This window comes from Bufo gargarizans, chromosome 2 (assembly GCF_014858855.1).
Source record: "Bufo gargarizans isolate SCDJY-AF-19 chromosome 2, ASM1485885v1, whole genome shotgun sequence".
NCBI classification, from domain to species: Eukaryota; Metazoa; Chordata; class Amphibia; order Anura; family Bufonidae; genus Bufo; species Bufo gargarizans.
In genome coordinates, this window is record NC_058081.1 from 240,773,238 (window position 1) to 240,789,300 (window position 16,063).

The following is a 16,063-nucleotide window of genomic DNA, read 5'->3' on the forward strand; positions in this document are numbered from 1 at the left end:
TAGGTCTCTTATCGTATTGCCCACTGGAGAAATGAATATGGTTCCTGAGAAATCGTGAGCTCAAAGTTGTGATGATGAATTTCTATTTAAATGCATATGGTTCTTCGGGGTATGTTTAATGAGATTTGATGACTAAGTATGATGATTCAGTAAGTCTTATCCATTCCCTCCTAATTAGGTCTTGCTAGAATACTTATCTATTGGGATGGGTTTTTTGTTTTGTTTTTACCCTTTTGCCGACTGCATATAGTTCTGGATTTTCTCAGCAAGGTGATGTGATGCCTCACATATCAATACACTGCGGTATATACTATATATCTGTACCCACTGTATATCTGTACTAGACCTGCACCAGATTAATCACAGAGGCTCAGACTGGAAGATAAGTGTGGTGCAGGCATAGATACTATCGGTACTATTGTAGTGCAATTTTGGTGTAAAATGGTGTGAATTAGGCCCCACCCCTTTCCTGTGAAGCTCCACCCATATCCCTTACACCCCACATGTTGAACATGTCAGAAAAAAGTGTAAAAACTCTAGATGTGCCAATTTGTGCCACTTTTTAAACAGATTTTTGGTGCAGACATATTACTAAATCTGGGCCACTGACCTTTTGCCCAGGGCAGAAGTTCTTTTTGTCCTGGATTAGTCGTTACTGCGTTCTTGGTGTATTGTTGACAGACCATCTATTCCTGGGTACATTTTACATCGGATTATCAATTCCTTAGAAATTAGATTGTGATTTTTTTTAGCCCTTTTCAGTGTTTTCGCCACCTCTTTTATAATTTTCGGTTACTGTACAAACACCGGCTTGTATCTCCAAATGAAAGCAATTATGAACAATTGGGAACAATTATTCATGGTGGCTTTGAAAGTCATTGCTGGCATCCAGTTATTCAATTTAAGGTGGCTCTTCTAGTTTGGTGGGGGCTACACTGAAGTTTTTTGATTTAACTATGTAAAGTTTATGGAAGTTGTGCATTAATCTACATTGATCTTGTTGCATTTTGTGCAATTAGCATTTTGTTTGTTCGGCTCCCCGGAGTGACATTTTATTTATTTTCTTTGCTATATTGGGTTATCTTTGCTTTCCAGAAGCACATAAAATGAGAAAATGTTTCGCCGCATCCTGCTATTTATCAAATCTGGCAGAATTATTATACTTTTGAGAAAACTACTGTATATCCAAATGTCACACTCACTGCATCTTTTTATTAGTTCTTTCCCACCAACCCTGACTTTGTAAATGAGAGGAGTAGTCAGGGGCATGTAATACACAGCAATTTCTGTCCTTAGACGCAAATGTACCGTAGTTTCTTAAAGGTATAATTCAGCATAAGACTAAAGGGATCTAATGGCAAAGACAGATGTTGAGGGTCAAATCAAAACTGCCCGTGACCTTAACATGAAGCAGAAACAGCCGGTGTAAGCACTTTAAAGGCCATGCAATATTTCTTACCTTCATTTCTGTCAGCAGTTCAGTACTAGAGGCATAGAGGTTGAGCGTTACTCTGACCCAAAGGTCTCAAGTAGCCAAACTCAATTTCTGTGTCTCAATTGTTTGTTTCATGCTGAAACCTGTAGGAAGCAGAAAGTGGGGTTGCCAGCTGGAGTTTGTAACTAGCTAATATAAAATGCATTCAATGCTACGAATAAAGCTGCAGAAATCTAAAGTGTAGGCTCACCTTTCATCTTCATCGCTTCAGTCATGTTATTTTATCATTAAAGTGTATTCCTGTTTTTATTTTTATTTATTTTTTCATTTATATAATAGGAAATCATACAAATGTTTAATATACATATATTTCTTATATCAGGCAGTCTGTATATAGTTTTTTCCTTTTTCCTCTGCTGTGTTGACAACCACCCTGCATCATCTGTAGCGATTTGCATTACTGCAGACACCTGGATGTAAGAAAACTCTTCTTTAGACCTCTTTCTCATGAGCGATATAGAACATGTCACAGTCGGTTCAATAAAAAATGGATACATTTGCATGTCATTTGAATCAGTTTTATCCAAGGGTACTTTCACACTAGTGTTTTTCTTTTCCGGTACTGAGTTCCATCACAGGGGCTCAATACCGGGAAAAAACTGATCAGTTTTATCCCCATGCATTCTGAATGGAGAGCATTCTGTTCAGTATGCATCAGGATGTCATCTGTTCAGTCACTCTTACGTTATTTGGCCGGGGAAAATACCACAGCATGCTGCAGTATTTTCTCCGTCCAGAATTCCGGAACACTTGCCGTATCCAGCATTATTTTCCATTGAAATGCATTAATGCCTGATCCGGCACCAAGTGTTCCGGCTAAACGGATCCAGTTTGCAAAATAAATACCAGATCCGTTTTTCCGGATGACACCGGAGGAAAGGAACCGGTGTTTCAATGCATTTTTTAGACGGATTCGCATTCGGATCCGTCTACAAATGCTATCTGTTTGCACACGGATTTCCGGATCCGGCAGGCAGTCCCGGCGCCGGAACTGCCTGCCGGATCTTCACAACGCAAATGTGAAAGTACCCTTAGACTGTGTTCAGTCTTTCCTTTTTTCCATCTAGATTGCAACCCAATGTCATCAATTGTCCACATTTGTAAAAAAAATAATAGAAAAATACACAGCATCTCCCAGTAAACATCAGTGAAAACGGACTGCACGTGGATCATGTGCTGTCAGTTTTTTTAACTGACCCTTAGGCCTCTTTCACACGACCGTTTTTTTTTTCCGTTTTGCGGGCCGTTTTTTGCGGTCCGTATACGGTCCGTATACGGAACCATTCATTTCAATGGTTCCGCAAAAAAAACGGAATGTACTCCGTGTGCATTCCGTTTCCGTATTTCCGTTTTTCCGTTCCGTTTAAAGATAGAACATGTCCTATATTTGGCCGCAAATCACGTTCCGTGGCTCCATTAAAGTCTATGGGTCCGCAAAAAAACGGAATGCATACGGAAATGCATCCGTATGTCTTCCGTATCCGTTCCGTTTTTTGCGGAACCATCTATTGAAAAAGTTATGCCCAGCCCAATTTTTAATATGAAATTACTGTATACTGTATTTGCCATACGGAAAAACGGAACGGAACAACGGAACGGAAACGGAACCACAACGGAAGCAAAACACGGAACAACGGATCCGTGAAAAACGGACCGCAAAACACTGAAATGGACATACTGTCGTGTGAAAGAGGCCTTAGACTTGAATGACCCGTTACTGTCTGAAAAACGGATGAAGTTAGTACATGTTGTGATTTTTCATGAATGGACAGTTGCCCAGTGGGAAACAGTGCTCATGTACATATACCCTTTGAAATGATTGCGTCAGCGTTCAGTCCAGATGCTGTCAGCTTCTAAAAACGGGCTACATCCAGATGGAAACATTATCTGTGTGAAATTAGCCTCAAAGGATATGTACCCCTTCACAACCAGAATTGCTTAAGGCTATATCCACATGACAAGGAAGGAAAAACGGTTAAATGGTCCATTTTTCACAGCTGTTTCTTAAAAAAAAGTGCCCCTTGAGGAGGCGGTCAGGCTGTGAAAATGAACAAAATAGGACACGTCCTATTTTTTTATGGCCAGTATTCATGGTCTGTTAGACTTCAATTGTTCTGAAAACGTCCATATGACAGCTGTGTGAATATAGCCTTATTGTTTCAATACATCTAAAATGAGAAATCAAGCAACTTTGCAAGTAGACAAATAAAAACATCCTTCTGTTTTGTGTCTAGAGCTCCTATGCATATGCATCTATATGGTAACATACTACAAAAAACCCTGTGTAGCTTGATCCTAAAGAGCTCCCTTCCATTTTCATCCACTTTTTGCTAACTGATTGAATTTATGCTATGAAATACAATGGTACTTGAAAGTTTGTGAACCCTTCGGAATTTTCTGTATTTCCACATAAATATATTCTAAATTGAAATCAGATTTTCATACAAATGCTAAAAGTAGGTAAAGATAACCAAATTAGTTTAAAAAAAAATATTAGACTTGGTAATTGATTAAGGACAATTATCCACTATCACAAAGTATGTGAACATTGGATTCTGTATCTGGTGTGACTGATCCAATATAACATGTCCGTGAGTGGCAAAAGTATGTGAACTTTGGATTCTGTATCTGGTGTAAACCCCTTGTGCAGCAGTAACTGCAACTAAAAAATTCCAGCAATTGTTGATTAGCTCTGCACATCGGCTTGGAGAAATGTTAGTCCATTCCTCCATATAAAACAGCTTAAAATCTGTGCAGGTCATTCCACAACATTTCTATTGAATAAAGGTTAGGACTTTGACTTGGCCATTCCAAAACTTGAACTTTATTCTTCTTTAACCATTCTTTGGTAGAAGGACTTATGTGCTTGGGCTCGTTGTCTTGCTGTATGTTCTCTTGAGATTCAGCTCACCTACGAATGTCCTGACATTTTCCTTTAGAATTTGTTGGCATGTTCCAGAATTCCATAATCAGAATTCCTGGTTCCATCAATCATGGCAAACCTTCCTGGCCCACATGCAGTAGAGAAGGGCTGAAACCATGATACTACCAGCACCATGTTTGACAGATGGGATGAGGGTTTTTATTCTGGAGTGCAGTGTTTTTCTTTCTCCAAACATAACACTTATAATTTAACCCAAGAAGTGCTGATTTGTCCCATCCACAAAACCTTGTTCGAAAAGCTTTTTTGCTTGTCCAGGTCATCATGATCAAATTGCAGGTGCGCAGCAATGTTCTTTTTGGAGAGCAACAGCTTTATCTTTGCAATCCTGCCATGCACACCAGTGTTATTCAGTGTCCTCCTTCTGTGAACTCATGAAAGTTAACATTAGCAGAAAAGTGAGAAAAGCCTTTAGTTGCTTAGAGGTTACTTTGCGTCTCTTTGTGACCTTGTAGACTATTATACACCTTGTTCTGGGTGTGATCTTTGTTGGTCTACCACTCCCATGGACGGTAATAATGGTCTTGAATTTTTTCTATTTGCACACAATCTGTCTGACTGTAGATTGGTGGAGTCCAAACTCTTTAGAGATGGTTTTGTAACCTTTTCCAGCCTGATGAGCAACAACAAATGAGAAATCGTCATGTTGTACCATGATACACTTCCACAAACGTGTTGTGAAGATCAGACCTTGATAGTCCCTGTTCTTTAAATAAACCAGGTCACTCATGACTGTTATCCAATTAATTGAAAGCACTTGCGGTATATCATTATATCAACCATAAAAATATGGTCGTGTGAATGGGGCCTTAAGAAAAGTTAAATTAAAGTGTAACTCTGCCTAAAAAAATAAAACATTTATAATATTCTGAATGCTCGTCTGTACAAAATTGTTTCTATAAAGACTTCTTAATGAAGATGCTGTTTGGTTCATTAGTCCACTGGACTAGACCTAGCTACCAGTTCCCACCTTTCATTCAGTCAGTCACATTTGTTTCTGATTGTCTCACCCCAGGTCCAAAGAACTGCAAAACATTACTGTGTGAAAGGTCCTGGGAGGACTATGGTGAAGAGCACAAGTTCTTGAAGTGTTTCAGTTAGATATTAAGAAAAAAAAAAAAAGGTTTTAGCAGGATTTTCTCCAGAGACTTTAAATTTTATATGTAAACTGTAATACCGTGGGCTCCTGTGACCAGGGCCGGTGCAAGGATTTTTGCCAACACAAGCGAAGCTACATTTTGCCCCCCCCCCCACCCCCACGCTTCTCCTCTCTGTGGTCCTGGTATCTTCTCTCTGCTTCGGACAATGGCTGGTTTAAGGACCATATTTTTCGCCCTCTAAGACACACCTCGGTTTTAGAGGAGGATAATAAGAAAATTTTTTTTTCCATAACACCTCAGGTCATACCAGCAATCAGACCCCCAATGTTAATCAGACCTCAGCTCACAGCCCCAATCAGACCTCAGATCAGAACCCCATGTCAGACATCATCCCCCAATGTCAGCCATCAGACCCCCATGTCACATTTCTCTCCCTCCATGTCACATTTTTCTGCCCTCCCCCAGGGTGCGCCCTAAGGCGACCGCTTGGTCTGCCTTATGGTAGCACCGGCCCAGCCTGTGACCAGTTTTAAAGACAGGCAGGGACACAACAAAGTCACTTCAATACAGTTTATTGCTTGTTCCAGCCAACTTACAGTTCAGTTCAGCCAGATTGCAGCCAGGATACGTAATCAGTTCCTGTCATCCACAATAAAGTCATGCAGGTTTGGGTCTCCTCTAGAACCGTCCACAGGCTTTGCTTACTCCCAGTTAAAGCCAAGCCCGGATTAGCTGAAACCAGCTATGCTAGTTAACAAGAGAATCCACTATCTATTCTAGTGGCCGAACAAGCTAACGGCTTTTACTCCATCAAGGCCAGGTATCTTGCTGGCACGTCTCCAAAATAGGTTTCTTGCACCATTCTCAGAGATACATACCATCCTTTATATATGAAGCCTGTCACTGCCTCACAATACATATTCTGTGACTTCCACAAGTATTAGATTTCTCTCTTGCTATCCACATCCGACGGGGGAAAGTCAATTGTTTTTCTTTCTTTCACCCGTGATTAAACAAATTCAGTTATATACATTATTGCTTAAATAATTATCTGTAAATGCTACTGCTGATAAAGTTATGTCGCTGTGATGCAACTTTTTTGTTTTGTACTTAAATTGCTTCAATAAAATTATTGACAAGTAAAATTGTATATGCATTAACTGTAATTAATTCCTGTAACTAACATTGTCACTCTCGCTCTTTTCAGGTTTCTTCTCTCCATGGAAAAGTTCCAAGCCTGTGAGTTATTTTTTATTGATTTTGTTATTTTAGATGTCTTAGGAATGGCAGCACATAGAAAATGCATATTTCAACAAAAAAAAAAATTTTAATAATGAAAAATGCTTGTATTGCAGATGATGGAACGGTGGGATAATCAAGGAAGCCCCCAAACAAGCTTATCAGCACCATCACTACCACCAAATCTCCCCTACCCTCCAACGCTACATAGAAGTTCATTTCCTGATTCTACAGATGCCTTTGATCCAAGAAAACCTGACCCTTACGAACTCTATGAGAAATCAAGAGCAATCTATGAAAGTAGGCGTAAGTATTATTATTTCTGCACTAAAAAATAGCCTGCAGCTGCACACAAAAAAATAAAAAATACATTAGTGACAATTTTGATGCAAAATTTCAATTATGTTTCATTTTAAAATGGCATAGAAATTGTGTCATGAAACAGGAAATATATACATATAACTATTTCTAACTTGGTCGCTATAATTAGATAATTAGTGATGCCAGTCTACTAATCTATAATTGTATGTGCTATTGGAGGCTATTTTTGCTTTGCTGCATTATGTAAGAATGATTTACAGTAGTGAGGGGCACACCAATTTCAGTATAATTAAAATGGTTTTATTAAGGATTACTTTCAATTGCAGAGATGTCTTAATTGGATGGAGTGGATGGAGTTTTAGTTGTTAGTAACTAACCAAATGACCACACATGTTAATGTCCAACAACGCTATTCAGTGCTTTCTTCATTAATGAGCTGATTACATAGGTTTGTTTCTGGGATACCCGGGGTTCAGCTAAAAGTCAGGGCAAGCAACTACTGACCATTCATTAGCTGGTAAATAATATTACATTTGACCCACAGTGCCCTATGTAATATGTAGAAATCTATGGCCAGTGGAAACTTCTACTTGAGGTTTACTGAGAGTTTTAGATCACTGACCCAAAATGATCAGCTGATCACTTGGCCAGAGAATTTTTAAAAAGACAATGGGAGTAATTTATCAAGCCCTGTACTCCAGAGTTCTGGCTTCAAAACGTCACAAAATATGGCTTTTTTACTTTTTGGTGTCACTTGTGAAAACATTTTGCAACTTTGCATTTTTCGAAAAGTGGATATCAGAGTGGTTGTGGATAGCTAGGTTAATTAGTCTCACTTCAGGTTTATCATTGTAAAAAAAAAGTGGCAAAAAAAGTCACTAACTCTTTCCAGTAGGGGGTGGAGTAAAAAACTGGGGCATCATTCTAGACAGAATTGTTAGATTTAACGATGCATCAAATTTAATAAACAATGTGCAACATTTGGTGCAAAATACACTAAAACTGACTTTGAATATTATCCTCAGTTTTCTTCATGAGACAACCCCTTTAATGAGTATATTTTATTGACATTTTGATATATGTTGCCCTTATCGGATTACTAGAAAATCATAATGAAAAATATTCTAATTATTAATTTAAAGGGGTTGTCTCCTCACAGACAACCCTCTAGTGTCAGAGCCATTGCAATGATCAGCTGATATTAGATGATCATTTCCGACCATTTTGGTGGCCGTCTGATGAAACTGAGCCAAACGGATCTGTCCTGACACACAATGTAAGTCAATGGGGACGGATCCGTTTTCACTGACACAATATGGCAGAATAGAAAACTGATCCGTCCCCCATTGACTTTCAATGGTGTTCAAGACGGATCTGTTTTGGTTATAATAAAGATAATACAAACTGATCCATTCTGAACGGATGCATGCGGTTGTATTATCTGAACGGATCCGTTTGTGCAGATCCGTGACGGATCCGCACCAAACACGAGTGTGAAAGTAGCCTTAGATGGAAACCTTGTGGAATATTCTCCAATGGATTTCATTCCAGACAAGAGTGAAATAGTTGTATAATGTAATTTTTCAGACTTCTGAATATGCTCAACATACAAGTTACAAGATGGATAATAGGGCAGATATGGTACATGGAGACTAGTGTCGGGAAATAGTAGAGCTGCTGATCATGGCAATCAGTCAGATTTAGGCCTCTTTAACACTACCGTATGGCTATTTCAGTGTTTTGCGGTCTGTTTTTCACGGATCCGTTGTTCCATTTTTTTTGTTTCTGTTTCCGTTGTTCCGTTCTGTTTTTCCGTATGGCATATACAGTATACAGTAATAACATAGAAAAAATTGGGCTGGGCATAACATTTTCAATAGATGGTTCAGAAAAAACGGAACGGATATGGAAGACATACGGATGCATTTCTGTATGTGTTCCGTTTTTTTTGCTGACCCATTGACTTGAATGGAGCCACGGAACGTGATTTGCAGGCAATAATAGGACATGTTCTATCTTTCAACGGAACGGAAATACGGAAATGGAATGCATATGGAGAACATTCAGTTTTTTTTTGCGGAACCATTAAAATGAATGGTTCCGTATACGGACCTTATATGGAATGCAAAAAACGGCCCGCAAAACGGAAACAAAAAACAGTAGTGTGAAAGAGGCCCTTAATCTTACATTCTGTATTTTTAATCAATAAATATGAAGGGGCACTCCCTTCGTCTGAAGAAGAAAAAATTCAGTCTCCAGAGGTGACAAGGCTTCTTCACTATAAGAACTGTGAATCCGAGGAATTGTCTGCCTCAGAGGCTGGTCACAGCAGGAACCAGTAAAGGTTTTAAAAAAGGTTTGGATAAATCTTTAAAAAGTAGCTAAACCTTTGTATCAAATTTTAATAAGATGTCCCTAATGCCCTAAAAAAAAAAAAAATTGTAATATTATTATTTATTATTTTGTATTTTTCTTAGTCCCTACCTAAAACATACCATTCACTGTGCGTTTAAAACTCAGTTCTCTGTACATCGCTAACAGCTGAGCGGAGCGAGCTCCTGCTTCCACCTGCTCCGCTAAGCTAAGAGTCCTGCATGCCAGCACTTAGCTTAGCGGAGCAGGCAGAAGCAGGAGCCCGCTCAGCTAATCCTGGCATAGTACATGGGTACAGAGTACCCATGTGCTATGCCAGGAATTAGTAATCCTCAGGGGGCACAGGCAGGAGCAGCAATTTGCGCTCCTGCCCACACTCGCAGCGCTGCGGCGGCCCCATTCATAAAATGTACTCCATCCTACGTACACCGCTGAGCTGTCAGCAGTGTACAGAGAACAAAGTTTTAAGCGCAGCAGTGACTGGTGCGCTTTAAGTAGGAAAATAAGTAGTAAAAATTGAAAATTAATTAATAAAGTATATTTGAGATAGTTTTATTAGGGCATTAGGGACATCATATTAAAATTTGATGCAAAGGTTTAGTTAACATTGATTATGAAAATGTGTAGAAGTCTGGTTTTCACTCCCCTTCCTCTAATTCACATCCTCACCCATCCTCAGGTTGAACTTGATGGACTTATGAGGGTCTTTTTTCACCAGTTATGACCTCTATGAAAGCAATTATCTTGTTGGGATTGCCACCCTGTTGGGATTGCCACCCTTCCTCTGAATCATGTTTTTCTTTAAATCAGCTCCCATATTAAGTGTTTGGTTAAAGGGTACTTGGTAACCACATAAGGTGGCTAATAGGATTTTAGAAAGTATTAGAACTGCCCTAATAAGATATATCTTAGACAATGGAAGACTGGGAACTTAAAGTGACCCTGGAAACAATCCTAAAATTGGCCCCATGATTGACCGAGGACAGGACAACACAAGTAGACAGGAACAACAGAAGTACTCGGGGTAAGGAATACCTTAGTGCAGGCATGCTCAACCTGCGGCCCTCCAGCTGTTGTCAAACTACAACTCTCACAATGCCCTGCTGTAGGCTGCTAGCTGTAGGCTGTTCGGGCATGCTGGGAGTTGTAGTTTTGCAACAGCTGGAGGGCCGCAGGTTGAGCATGCCTGATCTTAGTGCATCACAAAGTACTGCCCCAGAAAAGCTAAATACCACAATATTATATTGCTGCCCACATCAACTGTAACACTGTTCCTTAGGATGTTAATACAATTGCATTCAGGGGGGCACCTGTGGATTCTGGCCAGGGGCATGAGTACCTGATGCTCCTAACATTAATTAATGCTTAGAAGATCAGATGTACCCAGCCAGCGGCCATGTGGAGGGCTCAGTTGGCCTCCTTGGCATTGGCCCACCAGGAAATTTCCCTGTATGGTCTATGGCCAGCCTGCCCCTGGTCTTGGCTATATTGTGCATTAAGTCATAAATATATATTCATTACATGGATTTGGAGCACACCATATAATACCAAAAGGAAAGCTGCGTAGATGCTGGAATTTGGAGTACATGCTTGCTAGCAAAAGTCTTTAAAACGCCAAAGGATCATAGGTATATGATTTTAATGTGAACAGAGCCCTAGTCAATTTCATGTTAATGCTTCACTATACTGTATGCTTTATTATTGTTGTACCATAGCTAGAGTCATTTGGTCATCATCAGATTGATTAGATTCCGTGTTTTTTTTTTCTGTTACATTATTTTTCTTAATTAGTTCTGTCTGTCATGGAAACTGTGATAAAGCAAAGTCACGGTACAGATTGCCCCTTAGCATAGGCCATGTAACCTGTCATACATGTTACTACCAATCCACTTGGATGAACAGGGAGCTTTTCTCCAGAAGAAGTAAGCAAGCCCTGGCTGTGTGACAAGGTTCTACCTTGTATAGTCAGTTGCAATGAAATGAATCTACTTATTCCTCATGTATCAGATTACTTTTATTTTATAATCAGTGTTTTTTGTAACATTTGAAGTCTGGGACTATTAATCATTATTGAATGAAAGCGTGCTGGCATATCATTAAGTGCTGTGGTTGCTGGCATTAGTTTCGGAGAATGCACTAGTGCCAGAATCTTTCTAAGTGAGACATCAATCATATACTCTCAGATGAGGTGTTAGAAGCTGCACCAGACCGCATTGCCAAGCAAATTTCTATGGAGAAAACAACATTGATTTTCCTCTCTGTACCATGTATTATTTTTCTGTTTCTGTTATTAAGCTAAACTACAGATAGGAAAACCTCACAGTTGGCACTTAATGTCTGCTGCTAAAAAGCATTAGAGAAAAGTCTATCAAACATGGCCCGCGATGGACCCCATAGTGCTGTTGTAGAGGCAGGTGGGCTTTTTATTGCAAGAATTTGCATTGCAAATGAAATAGTCCTTTGAAAAAAAAATATGTAGACTAAAGCTTCTATGGTGTAGAATATAATGAGTGTATAGTACAATCTTCATTACAGTGTACCTGTCGTTTATTTAGGCTCATACTCTGTGACTCTTTGAATTAATTTGGTGACAATGTAGTGATTTATTGTAGTTACTTTTTGCAGAACAGATTGCACATTAAGTAGTTGCACACAGCAAGCAGTTAGAATGGGGGAAAATGTCCCTTTTCATATTGTAGGTCTCTGAGCAACAAAAATATCAGTGTGTGTTCACATGTGGCATATTTTCTGTGGAATAATGTGAATGTACCATGCATCTGAACGGGGCTTAAAGGGGTTGTCCACCTTTTATCCTCACTCACGTCTGACACCCCTCACAACCCGAATCAGCTGTTTGGCACTAGCTTGGCTGGGGTGCAGAGTGTCAGACTCTTGTCGATCAGCTGTTCCACAATAGCTCCAGGTAGGATACGGGCTGTCAGACTCCTGCCTATCAACTAATAACCCAGTTATTCCGATAAGAGGGGTATTCCGGTTATGTTATCCCCTAACTATTAGATGGTGTGGGGGGGGGGGGGGGTTCCAACAGCAGTAGAGCCACCGCCAATCCAATAGTTATTCCCTAGCCTGTTTATAGGGGATAACTTTATATAACCTGATTAAACCTTTAATAAAAAGTAGGCAACCCCTTTAAAAAAAATCCATGCGCACGCTACAAAACCAACCCAATTCAAATGTATTTAATTGACTCTTTCAGTTTCATACATTTCGGTGATGAATCTTTGTGTGAATCTACCCCTACATATCATCCACTGACATTTTCAGGAGTCCACTGATTTCATATACTGGTTGTCCACTCTATTTAGTGCCAATAAAGGGACCCTCTTAGCTGACCAAGCCCTAATAGAACAATGTGTCCTTAATCACTGACATCACACATACCATGTAGAGATGAAGAAGGTCACGGCACTCCAAAAGCTTCCTTATTCAGTGTTCTTTATTGCACCAAAAATACAGCAGCAACGTTTCGACAGTGAAGTCTTTATCAAGCTACATAAAAGTTTACAAGTGACTCGCACTACATTTTATAAGGGTACTAATCCATACCAATTGTTTTAGGGGTGTACTCCAAACACCAAACCCGCCCCCTCACAGGTATAAACAATCATATAATCCAATGACCATCATCAATTCAAATTAACAACCACAGTGTATAATAATATGAGGCATACCAGATGTTCGTACGGAGGCTCCTATTCTGTAACGAGTCCATGGTGTTCGGCGTCTTCCGCATACAACTGCGACTGCGCGTGTATCTAGACGGGATTCACATACATCACATGGTCAACTATGCGGTCATGTGATCAGTGACACTCCTACCGGTCACCTGACAGATGACGCACCTAAGCGTCTAGTCGCTGTCATGGTAACCACAGGTCCTACAGAGAAAATGTATTGTCCCGTATGGTGCTCTTTGTTTAATATTATATCGGATGCATACAGCTAAATGTGCGGACGCCGACCACCACAGACTACATATCAGACAGGTGATATCAATCAATCAAAAATATGTTTTTATTTATTCATTTAATTAATAGCGACATGGGAACCAATCCCTGCAGGGTATCTGAAAAAACTCAATCACATCAAAACCAATGGTTCGGCACCCTACTGGGTATGCGTATAGCGGAAATGTGCAACCACATACATGAACTCAAAAAGAGACCCTTTCATAAAAATTCTGGGCTGTTTAAAGCTGCGAACCTATCAACCCCATGTTTTCAAAGGGGTGAGTTCCAACTGGCATATTAGGTGAAATCCCGTGTATTCCACGGTATTAGGTAACCCAACCCATACCCCCCATAAGTAAATACTCAGGGGAAGTATCGGTACGATATACCCCAAAAAAATAATAAAGAATAAAGTTGGACTGGGAATACTAGGGCCACAGCCATCGCCCCCCTCCGTCAAGGAGAGACCACAGATGTCAGCCCTATGTAGATCAACCCCCCAGGATCTACATATGCGGATTTTATTGAGGTTCTGTGGCATGGGGTGATGCTCATACAAAGTATGATAGAACCGTTTTATATTCACAGGAGACAATGGGGATAAGCGTGGTAGGGGTCTTCTACTTTGTAGTTGGGCCCAGACCAGGCAAGGGCTGACATCTGTGGTCTCTCCTTGACGGAGGGGGGCGATGGCTGTGGCCCTAGTATTCCCAGTCCAACTTTATTCTTTATTATTTTTTTGGGGTATATCGTACCGATACTTCCCCTGAGTATTCACTTATGGGGGGTATGGGTTGGGTTACCTAATACCGTGGAATACACGGGATTTCACCTAATATGCCAGTTGGAACTCACCCCTTTGAAAACATGGGCTTGATAGGTTCGCAGCTTTGAACAGCCCAGAATTTTTATGAAAGGGTCTCTTTTTGAGTTCATGTATGTGGTTGCACATTTCCGCTATACGCATACCCAGTAGGGTGCCGAACCATTGGTTTTGATGTGATTGAGTTTTTTCAGATACCCTGTAGGGATTGGTTCCCATGTTGCTATTAATTAAATGAATAAATAAAAACATATTTTTGATTGATTGATATCACCTGTCTGATATGTAGTCTGTGGTGGTCGGCGTCCGCACATTTAGCTGTATGCATCCGATATAATATTAAACAAAGAGCACCATACGGGACAATACATTTTCTCTGTAGGACCTGTGGTTACCATGACAGCGACTAGACGCTTAGGTGCGTCATCTGTCAGGTGACCGGTAGGAGTGTCACTGATCACATGACCGCATAGTTGACCATGTGATGTATGTGAATCCCGTCTGGATACACGCGCAGTCGCAGTTGTATGCGGAAGACGCCGAACACCATGGACTCGTTACAGAATAGGAGCCTCCGTACGAACATCTGGTATGCCTCATATTATTATACACTGTGGTTGTTAATTTGAATTGATGATGGTCATTGGATTATATGATTGTTTATACCTGTGAGGGGGCGGGTTTGGTGTTTGGAGTACACCCCTAAAGCAATTGGTATGGATTAGTACCCTTATAAAATGTAGTGTGAGTCACTTGTAAACTTTTATGTAGCTTGATAAAGACTTCACTGTCGAAACGTTGCTGCTGTATTTTTGGTGCAATAAAGAACACTGAATAAGGAAGCTTTTGGAGTGCCGTGACCTTCTTCATCTCTACATGGTAACCTTGGGGGTTCCTGAGGCCGGGACCTGACGTCACGAGCACCGCCGCAAAATCTTTTGAGTTTTTTCAAGTAAGTGGTGCTGTCCTACCATCTATTTTTTCTGACATCACACATATGCGTCAGCACTGGCCAGCTTCCATCATAATCTTTTCCTATGTTTTCTTGGTTTATCAAAGTGCGGCTACTGGAAAGTCTCATTCTGTGTCTTTCCTGTCCCTCCCCATATGCATAGAACCAATCTGATTGACAGGAATAGTCAGAAAATGAAAAAGGAAACATTTTGTTTCAAGCTGAAAACTGGAAGGGCATGAGACAAGACCTTATAACAGTGTGCGTCCAAAATTGGGAATGTATGATGTACATAAGCGTGTTAGAAGATTCGTTTTCGGGGTAAATTTAATTTCTTGGAAAAGCTACAATAAACTACAAAGGAAAATAAGGAGCCTTTTCCACAGACTTGGACAATGAGAAGAAAAAAAAAGCTTTATACTTTGAAACCAAAAGAAAACATCTGATCTGTTCCACAAAAGAGAAATAATGGAGAGAGTGAGAAAAGAAAACGCTTTCAGGAAGCAGCATGCAAATAAGTGTCATTGTCTTTTCTGATCACAAAGGGTAAAAATCTTTCCGATTATTCATTGCGTTAGGATTCATCAGTGCTATTTCCTGCGCAAGCAGGACAAAAATACAAATCAGAGTTGTTTGCCTGTTTCCTTGACCCATACATCCTTATATTAAGCAGACAGCTCAGTAACAGGCTTTGTAGAGTAATGTTCCAAGACATATTAGAAAGGAGCTGCTGCAGATGGCCCTGGAATAAAAGTGCTGCAGTTCTCCTAGAAGCCAGTTTATTAAATGCAGGCTGACTCACTAGCATCAATCCGGTTAGGTGGTAGCACTTAGACTGACTGGATCTC

At 40.1% G+C, this 16,063-nt stretch overlaps 1 protein-coding gene across 5 annotated transcripts in view; it reads left to right on the forward strand.

Annotated features, from left to right (window-relative positions):
* Positions 1 to 16,063, forward strand: part of MAGI2 (membrane associated guanylate kinase, WW and PDZ domain containing 2) — a 974,764-nt gene that overhangs the window by 834,255 nt on the left and 124,446 nt on the right. For 4 of the 5 annotated variants that reach the window (XM_044280134.1, XM_044280136.1, XM_044280137.1 and 1 more), the window contains 2 exons: positions 6,744 to 6,775; positions 6,892 to 7,081. In XM_044280134.1, coding sequence (XP_044136069.1) covers positions 6,744 to 6,775; positions 6,892 to 7,081 — 222 coding nt within the window. The remainder of the gene's footprint in view (positions 1 to 6,743; positions 6,776 to 6,891; positions 7,082 to 16,063) is intronic. The other variant, XM_044280135.1, reaches the window with a different exon arrangement.